This window comes from Poecilia reticulata, chromosome 16 (genome assembly GCF_904066995.2).
Source record: "Poecilia reticulata chromosome 16, P_reticulata-male-v2, whole genome shotgun sequence".
In the NCBI taxonomy this organism is placed as follows: Eukaryota; Metazoa; Chordata; class Actinopteri; order Cyprinodontiformes; family Poeciliidae; genus Poecilia; species Poecilia reticulata.
In genome coordinates, this window is record NC_088845.1 from 19784966 (window position 1) to 19795694 (window position 10729).

The 10729-nt window shown below is 38.4% G+C and overlaps 1 protein-coding gene across 1 annotated transcript; it reads left to right on the forward strand.

Moving 5' to 3' along the window:
- The first annotated feature begins 4057 nt into the window (after positions 1–4057).
- Positions 4058–8769, forward strand: LOC145547729 (G-protein coupled receptor 4-like). Its single transcript, XM_081597616.1, has 3 exons — positions 4058–6123; positions 6417–6601; positions 6707–8769. Exons 1-3 carry the CDS (start codon positions 5998–6000, stop codon positions 7284–7286), a joined length of 891 nt encoding a protein of 296 aa, XP_081453742.1. The 5' UTR covers positions 4058–5997; the 3' UTR covers positions 7287–8769.
- Positions 8770–10729: the final 1960 nt, after the last annotated feature.

Below are 10729 nucleotides of genomic sequence, written 5' to 3' on the forward strand. Positions count from 1 at the left end.
GGGGTAAACAAGGACCTTTTTATTAATTTAATTCATTCAATTCATTTTCTCATTTCAAAAACCGATTACATGGAAACAAGGAGGTTGGTATAAGACTGTGTGATCAAGACCAAAAATAGTTTACTCTTTTAAAATATCAAATTTTGAAATGAAAAACGATATAGATATATCAACAGAAACCATACCTCAAATAAAGACCTGTTTAAATAAGGTGCATCACCAAAAACATAGAATGAGGGTGGAGAGCTGGTTCTGAAGTGCCATCATTCAAATTATGAAATGTTGGGATTTTTAGTGGTGAGTTTGCATGTTGAGAGTTGTAAAACTTCTCGATTGTCAGTTATCTAAGAAAAAAAAAATACAGAAAGAGAGTTTTTGCTTGTATCAAGTCCTAAATGTCTATGGTGTTATAACAATGAGCTGCACTATGACCATGTTCCTACCGTCTGTCTGCAGTAGAGATGAGCCTCACGTGAGCAGCTCACATCACAAAGACAGGCAGGGAACTGGAGGAACCAATATCAATATCTTTTTTTCACATTGCAAAAATTGTAGGGCCTTAAAAAGGTGTGGGCTGGGTCCAGATTGTCTTGCTGTTCAGTATGAATCCAGATAAGAGTCCAAACTCTGGGAATTTCTGTGGCCCCCCATTGAGGTAATGATAGTGAAACTGAATTCAGCTCTGTCTGTCTTGTTCCTGTTGCTCTAGGATTGATTGTTTTGCAACTTCCATTGAGGTTGAAGCAACTGTGGTAAAGTGGTTTGATTTGGGAGCGTACCATATCTGGTGAATTGTATTTTTGTTGTTACTGGTCTGCTGTCTTCTTTTTTTTCCTGTTTTGATCGTGCACCTCCATGTGGCTCTTGAGCATTGCTGAACATGACTGCTTGTTGCACTATTTGTGGTTGGATCTTCAGGCAGAGAAAAGTGTAATTTGAGAATACGCCAGGTGCCTTTGACATGCACCCAAAGGAAAAGATTGCTCCTGTGATAAATTTATTAATTCACATTCTTTCAACAGATGAGGATTCAAGGTCGAACATTGTCGAAAAAATCAACATTTAAATTAACTACCAGAAGCACTACAGGTGCTCTATTTTTACTTCATCAACTAAATAGCTGTGGAGGATAAAAAAAAAAAAAAAACTTACCACACTGTTGTTGGGTTGAAACTGACCACCTGAGGTAAAACATAAGCAGCTGAAAATGATTAACAGTGTTAATGAGAAAAAATCAGCTACAATTTTAGATTTAAAAATAACATATGGTCAGACAGAGGCAACCTTTATTTTTTTTAGTGTGCATGACATCCCAGTCTTTGCAACCCTAAATGTATTCTCAATGTACAACAGAAAATTACCACCTAAACATAGTCAATTACAGAACTAAATGTGCTCCCAGGCACTTCAAACCATGCAAAGATGTGATTAATTATCAAATAAATCTATTTACATTGAATCTTGGTCCATACAACTGAAGTTGACAAAGCGGCTAAATATACAGGCACGCAGTAAGTGATCATAGTTAATTCATTACTGCCTTTCTCCCAATCTTTAAAAGGTTTATGATTAATAAAATATTAACAAGAAATCTGTTTTAATCTGAATTATTTCTGTGAGAGACAATTTATTTATACATATGAATGTTGGTCTTAAAATCTCAAATACGTACATGCATTTTTTTTTTCTTTTTGCTAATACTGAAAATGTCCAATATTGCTTAATCATTTCCAACATGTTGCTCTACATTTTGGCATTAGTCATTAAAGACCACTGTAACTATGTGACTGAAGTTTTCAATTTTGTCTTGGCACATTAATAATATCTGATTATATATTTTATTGTCATCAAATGTGGTACCATGCAACATTACAATACACTCAAAAGACAATAATACAATAAACCTGTTTTAAGCAGACCAAAACTTTGATATGCAATATATCTCTGTTTCTGGCATATCACAATGAAACGTTATTTTCAAGTGTCAGTGATGTCCTAGGAAGAAATCCCTTTTTGGAAAAAAAAAAGAGAAAAAACTCCCAACTTTTTCCCTTTAATCTAATACATTCTTCTATAAAGTCATGGGGTCACAGGCTGGACAGGATAACTGAAACAATATTATTAGGTCACTGAGAGAAGAGCAGGGTCAGATAATAAGACTCAATCCGACTGAGTGAAAATGCATGGGAGGGAAAGTGCTGACGCTTCCCTTGGCCAGGCTCATCCAATTCCCAGCACTTACTCCGTGCCACAGATATTCATCCCGAGCTGTCTGTCTACGGCCCACAAACTTTAACATCCTCCATCTCCGCTGCGATATCTATCACCCAACGTGGGAATGGACGGATACGGCGGTGGTACGGTGGAAGAGAAGGGACCGTATGGAATTTAAGGTCAGAGAAGAGAACGGTCAAGTTCATCCTTGAGTGTCAAATTCACTTGATCTATGTACAGTAAATACACAATTAAACATATGCTCAAACACAGACAAACCAACTCAATATGAACATTATATCACAAGCAATTCAATATAAAGACGCTCAGAGCGAAAGGCAATAACCTCATCCTGGGGAGAGATCTTACAGGCTTTGACAGCCAGGGCTGAGCCACATAGTCCAAGCAGTGTCACTAACAAAACAGTAGGATTAAAGGATGAAACAGAGCTAAATCTGGGTGAGCTAAAATTAGGGCAAAAGCAAGGGATAGAAAGAAAAAAAAATACTGATAGGATCCTGAGCAAGCCCTTACCTATTAGCCAAGAAATCTTCCCTTTAACAGTTATTAAAATATCATTTTAGCTTTCACTGTTTGCAAATACACTCAGTTCACAGACACACAATAGGTACACGTTGCAATTCACAAATGCATACCTGTTTAAAACCATCCACAAAAGAACTCCACAGACATTCATTCCTCATTCCTCCCCCAAACCTTAACAATAATTTTCACTGCTGTAGCTTTAACACTGGGCTCTGGTCTGGTGTATTGTTCTTCCTCACCTTTTCCTCACAGCATTAGTATTACCGCAGAGGTGACGATTTTGCAATTTTTACCTGAGGAGAGTCTTTTTCGTTTTTTCTCCCATTTCTGAAGGAGGTCCTGTAGTTTTCAGAAGGAATCACTCGGTGACACAAATTCAGCTGACATCTTTGGTGATTATAAGTGAGTGAGGATGCCTGGAAGGAGAAGTGGTGTCATCTCAACCCAAACACCCAAGGCAAAGCCATAGCTAAGACAGGATCTCAAGTCTGTACACATAATGAATTAAATAGACGGCATATTTTTAAGTGACTCACACATGTTAGCCACTGTAATGCAGCAATGTGTTTCGATGACGTGAGATACAAACAGCCTCATTTCGAGGTGTGATTGCTTAGTGTTATGCCTCTGCTTTGTGTAATATTAGGCTTGACTGATTCGCTTAGCATTATAATATATATTAGTAACCCTCAATTAGTCAAGACTTTTATTTTTGCGGGCTCACTTCCTGTTTTGACACAAATTTGCCAACTTATTTAAAGCCCCGCCTCCAGCGCACAGTTGATCTTCATCACCTGTTCCACTGTGATTGTGGCTGGGTGTTTGACGTCCTCCTGACAATTCACCCAAATCTTTGCATTTACTGATTTGATCCTTTGAACTGTTGACGTTTGTTACCTGGGCCGTCACCGGGATTGCAACAGCTGATTGCAGTTCAGTACGCCCCACTCTCTTCCCAAAGGTCAGGTTTTTTTTTCTTGATGGATCAGATCCTCTACTGGATCTAAGGATGGCGAGCTAAGGAAAAAGGACAAGAACTTTATGATCTTGGAATTTATTTATTTTGAGTTAATTTGTCTCTCATTGTGCATTTGTAATTGTCTGGGTTTTTTTTCCAAATCACTAATATATACACCAAAACCTAAACCATTGCTTTGTGTCTTCATTCACACCTCAGGCTCCTTAAAAGAACCATCTTCTGAGGCTGCTCTTGTAGCCGCAGTTAGCTGCATAGCCCATAACTGTTACTATATATATATATATATATATATACATATATACACACAACAAGCCGGTGGCTGTGTCCCTGAAGACTCTCTGTGGAGTGAAGCTAGACACAGCCCAGCCAAAACCTAACAATCTTGGATCAGTTTTCAACTCCACTCCTTATCAGGACTGGAGACAGCATCCTTAGCAAGGAGACACACACTTCCCTCTTTCCAGCTGCTTGGGCTAACTCCTCCAGTGTGTCCTGTGTCTTCCACTGGGTCTGCTCCCAGTGCCCAGAACACCTCTTCAGGAGTCGTTTAGGAGGCATCCTGACTAGATGCTTCCTGACTGACTCCCCTTGATATGATGGAACAGCAGCTTTATTCCCAGATGACTGAGCTGCTCTCTGTAAGGGAGAGCCTATACATCCCATGGAGAAAACCCATTGTGGCCGCTTGTATCCACGACCTTGCTCTTTCGGTCATGACCCACAGACCACGACCACAGACAAGGGCCCACAAGGCCCAGGGTTGCAGAGATACTTAAACTCCTCCACTTGGGTCAGGACACCCTCCCCAACCTGAAGAAAGCACTCTACCCTTTTCTGGCTCAAGACCCTCGGATTTGGAGGCACTGATCCTCATTCCGGCCGCTTCTCTGGAGTGCTGCGAATCACTCCAGTGAAAGCTGTAGACCACAACCTGATGAAGCCAATAGGACCACATCACGTGCAAAAAGCAGAGATGTGATCCTAAGATTTTCTACTTGACATTTAGACTTCATATGACATACCCTTCTTCACGATTTTGAAATTTTGTGAGACCAAAAAACAATTTCAGCATGTATCACTACACATTCTGCAAACTGTGAAACTGTATGGCTGCATTTCCATTAGGTGCTCAAGGGAACAAAATATTATTTTCACAGACATCATCTAACCACAACTAACTGTTGACGTATACAGGATGTGGTCATTCAGTGTTAGTCAACATGGTTGATATGATAATTCCTCTGATAGTTATCAGAGGACAGACAGACAAGATATCTGTCTGTTTTTATACAGAACAGTAAAAGAGATCGTTGGATGGGAAGCTGTGTTCTGAATCCTGTGTGAGTCGTGTTTGTTGTGAACTGTTTCACACGGCTTTAGGGAACTTTAAGGAATCACTTCATGTGCCAGCTGGGAAAGGTAATTAAGAAAACTTTTGTTCAAATATTAAATGTAATGTAATTATGGTAAAAATCAATAACTGATCCAGTCCGAAATATTATGTGACCTCTATTAGTTTTTTTTTTTTTTTTGTTTTTTCTGGACTATGCAGAAGTTAGTTTCCTCCGTATTCCGATCAGCTCTGCTCACCGTCCCTATCCCTGCTGAAGAAAAGTACAACCTTTGCTGCGACCAACATCACCGTGGCTTTGGTAGTTAGGGTGTCCAGGTGCAATGTTAGCTTGCTGCATCCAACTAGCTCATCAGACTTATTGTAGTTTCAGCCATTTTATCCAGCTCCATGGCCGTGATGAGTGATGGGTCTTTCCCCTGAGAGACCCAGAAGGAATTTTGTAGAGCTTGGTCGTCATCTTTGGCATTGCTCCAGCAGTCTTCCCTTGTTAATGGCATCCTGAGAGACTTTCTCAATGTTTTAATATTGATCTACTCAGCAACGTCAGAATAGAAAGATGGGAACAGAACAATGTATTTTCCTTTGGACATATCATGAAACTTTTACATGCCATCAATTGGCTTCTTGTCTTTCCTTGCAGTCTCTATTCTTCACAAGACTCACATTTTTCAAATCCCTCTATCAAATGAACTTTTTTTTGTTTTTCACCCTCCAGGAGTTAGAGGCATTCTCACTTCTTACGCACTTCTGTAAAGTGCATATAAATGTTGGTCCTTCCTTTGGGCAAAAAAACAAAACAAAAGCAGTCCATCCTGTTTTACAGAGCATACTGTATGTTCATAAGAACAACATGATGACTGACCAATATGACTGGATTTTAACCACACAGGTTTCTGGCTGAAGAATGAACTTCAACAGCTCTAGTTGCTCCAATTACAGCCACACACCTGTCCTTCAAGTCATGTCAATGACTGTTGCTTGCATCGGCCTTCCTTTGTCATGTGTGGCCATCTTTGCTGTTTCCTTAATGGTAAGCACAATTTGACAGAGATGTGTTTAACGCTTGCTGTATTTTTCTACATTTAGTGTTGCATAATAATGGCATAATGAGCTCCGATTTATATTGGTCCAGGACAACATTACAATATCTCTTTCTATATGTGTAAACCTACATAATAGAAACTTGATAATGAACAAAGAGTTCATTATTAAGTATTTAGCGACTATCTCTCACTCTTAAGTGATGGCGGCTGAGAAACACTTAAAATATAGGAAACGTCAGGGAAGAGGATTCAACCTCCACTTGTTGCTGTTTTCCTGCAGGTGCGAAGTGGCCAAGTGGCTTCCGTCTACCTCATTAACCTTCTTATCAGTGACTTCATTCAGTTCTGCTGCTTGATAGCAAGGGCAAAGATTAAGGACGATGATACTTGCAAAATAGTGCAATCCATCCTTGAAGCTGGAGTGATGGTCAGCATTTGCTTCATGGTAGTCATTGCTTTGGAAAGGTAAGATTCTGTTTGTCTCTCCCTTCAGTTATTAATGTTTTATGATTAAAAATGTTTGTTTCAGAAGTTCTGAAATGATGGTTGTGTGTCCGTCTTCCATTGAAGGTATTTGGTCATCACCTCTCCTCTGTGGTACAGATTCAGAAGAAACATTAAGACATCCCTGTTGGTGTGTGCTGTAGTCTGGCTCCTTCCTCTTTTAGGCCTTCCTTTTTCTTTCTCAAATGGTGGTACTCTTACAATAATTGTGCCGTGTTTTCTTCTGCTGCCTTTCCCTCTGCTCTTATTTTTCCTGGTTGGGACCCTCAGAGCCCTGTCTGCCGCCCGTAGTGTCCGGCATGATGAAAAACGACGAATCATGGCAACTCTCGTCCTGGTCTTACTTTTCTACACTTTGCTCTTTATGCCACGTATAATATTATTTTTATATACCCGGAAAAGGTACATCGAAACAGGCTTTGGAATTGCAGCTGCAATTCTGACATATTTGAGTCCTGTTGTTGACATGGTGTTGTACGTTTTCATGAAGAAAGGGTTTGATGACGTCCTTTTGAAATTTCTGTGTTGTTGCAAAGTGAGCCATGATGATCCCAGCATATCAAAAGAGAAGACTGACAACATGAACACAGAAGCTTCCATGCAATTAGAGACAGAGACACGGAGGAAAGCTGATGAGGACGAGTAGCTAAACCGAATGAATCCAGGAGAGACATTCTGCTGTTTTTGTCTTTGCACTTAATGACTGTAACTGGTTTTGTCGCCTTGGTACTCTTTTGTGAATTTCTCAGAATTGTATGCATGTTTTATCTTCTTTTTATTCCCTAAAGCATACAACTAATCTTTGAATACTTAAGGAATTTATTTAACCCCAAATGTAAATGTATAGGAAAACAGCAAAGCAAAGAGAATAACACTTAGTCTTTGCAACAGCTACACATCATTTAGTGAACAATCAAACAGCAGATTAATGGTGTTTGAACAGCTTACTTTAAGTTATCTTTTTCATCATACTGTATAAAGACAATTTTAACAAATATCTATCTATCAGTCAATAGTAAAGTTTGTAGCACTGTTGCCTTGCAGCAATAAGGATATGAGTTCAGATTCTGGATTCCTGGGTTTATTCACACAAAATAGTCCTGCCAGGATTTGAACCCAGGAACAGCAGGAATCTCTCTTCAATCCTTCAGATATGAGAAGTATGGTTTGAGTGACTGCTTCCCAAAACTGTTTTTTAAACATGTGCAGAATTTTTTTTTATGCTTTTGTGAATATGATTAATAATATTCAATAAACTTAATAAATCCCCTGTGCCTACTCTGTAGTAGATGAATGGTTCAGGACTGCCTTGCAGGACTTTTCCTACAAACAATGTTTTTTACACTGCAGAACAAATAACTTCTATTTGTGGAAGTTAGGTAACAACCTGCAAAAAGTTGAAATGCATTGAAAAAAATATATTGGAAAGTTTGATCAAGTAACTTCAGAAGAGCAGAGTTTTTTTCTTTTTTTAAAGTTGCTCTTCTTCATCTATTTATATTAATCTGGTTTGCTGATCAGTGTGGTGAAAATTGCAGCACTGAAAACTAAGCAGTTGCCAGCATTTAGTCATATGACGATCATGCTGCGTTTCGGTTCGGGTCAGCTGTCGCTGTGTTTCCTGTGTGATGTTTCCACAGCACTGTGATGTCAAAGTGATGTACACATTTTACCCAATAATGCTGCTATGACCTTTACAAACAGAAAATGTTAGTAAAAACTTATCATGTAGAGCCTACTTAAAAAACTTTGACAAAGACTCAAATAAATGTGAATCTTTTAGCAATTACAGTTCATGCTCTGAGAAACAAACATGAATGTTTAATGTATTTTGCTGCCATGAGAATCACTATCCAAATCGTTTTGGATAACTTTTCTCCCTCAGTAAATCAAATGATCATTTGAAAACTGCATTTTATATGTATTCTGACTTCCTTGTGTCTGACATTGAAATTAGCTTTCAAAGCACTGGATGGATTCATCCAGTGCTTTGGATTCATCTAAAGCACTGGATGGGGGGTCAAGCTGAAAGACTGTTTACCTAAACACTGTTTAGCTGTTTGCCTAAACAGTGACAGTTACTGTGAAGTAACTGTAAGTGAAGTAACTTCACAGACAGTTACTTCACTGACAGTTACTTCACAGACAGTAACTTCACAGACAGTGAAGTAACTGTCTGTGAAGTTACTTCACTGCCTGTGACAGTTTGAAGCCTTACTGTCATACCTGTGACAGTAAGGCTTCAAACCTGGTTTATTTAGGCTAACTTGGATTTGGAAAAGTGAACCTTCAAAAATCAACAGCAGGTATTCAACAGCTTTAAAGTATAACAAGAGTTCAGAGAACATTTTATATGTAGATGTTTGCATGCATGCAAGTGAAACTAGGTATATATTTATTTCACTCTTGGTAAACCACGTGGTACTACTAAAGAGCATCAGAATCACCCATGTCCATCGACACCAAAAGACAAAACCCAAAAGAAACAGCTCCTTCAGAATTAGAAAATATTTTCTTGATGAAATAAAAAAAAACAAAACATTATTTTTGTTTTCTTTTTAATTCGTGCTAGCAAGTAATTTGTTTTCTTTTAACTGAATCATCAAAATACTGAAGAAAAAAACCCTGAAAAAACAAACCCGACCGTCATGGGAAATAACTTAGGATAACACACAACTGCCTGTGTGTCTCCTAACATAGTAGAACATTTCTGAAGAAATTTAACTGGGTCCTACCAAAGTGTGCCCGTCTGTTGGAACCCAGAGTTCTGATGCTAAAAAATAGCACCAATGCTAAAGAAAAGCTGCAGTGTACTAAACAGCATGTGGAGAGACACAAGCATGTTGAGTAACATGGACTTATGCCATTCTGTATGTTAAAATTGGTGTATAAGCTTAAATTAGCCAAAATACTAATGTTACCCTAAATGCTGGCAGTAGCATGTGGAGAATCACTAGCATGTTTTTTTAATTTGACTTGCTCCATTGAGTATACTAAACATGTCTAATTAATAAGAAAATTAGCTCATAGCTAACTTTAGGGAAAAGGCTAATGCTAATTGGGGGCAGTGTTTGTGCTAATATTAATGAACTGCCTTGCTTCGCAAAGCATTTCAATGCTTCTCCTATGTAATGCTATGGCAGACCCCAATGATTGACTGGATTTTTGTCCATAACTTGATGTTTTCTTTTGTACAGTACAGTAGAAGACCAGAGGCTATGTATAAATTAACTGCCAAATAAATGACACTTAATTTTACATGGTATATATTTTCCATGTTTTGGCTTTCATATGCAGCTAAAGCACAGTCACACAACCATCCTTCATTTGAATAAGTAAGGAGATTTAGGCCAGAATCAGCCCACAGTTAATCAAGTAAGCCTACTACAAAACATATGTAAATAGAAAATGAAACAAAAATTTGATAGCAAATGTCCTGTGTTTCTACTGTCATTGTTTTCCAAAATTGTCCATGTTCCACCAAAGCGGAAAAAATAGCAAAGAGAAATTGGAGAATTTAGTCATTCATTTTGAAAATACAGTGTAGTATTGCATTTGGATAAGCAAAATATTGGTGTCTAATATGCTGATGCTCAAGAAATATAAAAGAAAAATATGAGTTCACCTCCAAATATCTTTTTGCAGTGTTCAACAATTTTAGCACATGCTAGTTGCTATCGTAAATAATTAAATTTGCCTCTTGCAAATGTATCACAAAACCCCAATACTCCACCTCAGAAATACAGGGTGCCCTCATTCTAAAAGGCTGAAACCGGTTCTCATAGGAACCGAAGTACAAGAGCCAAGAGATATAAAAAAAATAAATAAAAATAAACAACCCACTCACACAAATGCACGCATCCAAACCAAACACACCTCTGCCAACAGATGGGCTTAATGCTTTGTTGAGGTGGAGTTTACCATTGCAGCCGTCCCATTTTTAGAAAATCCACTTTAATTAACATATCAGAACCAGAAATGAGGCTAAACCTCAGTCTCTGCAATTTGTAATCTTCCCAGTTTGAACTGACCAGCCATAGAGGCCCTCATGGTAAGGCTTGCCAACTGAAACACAAGGATAATCCAGTT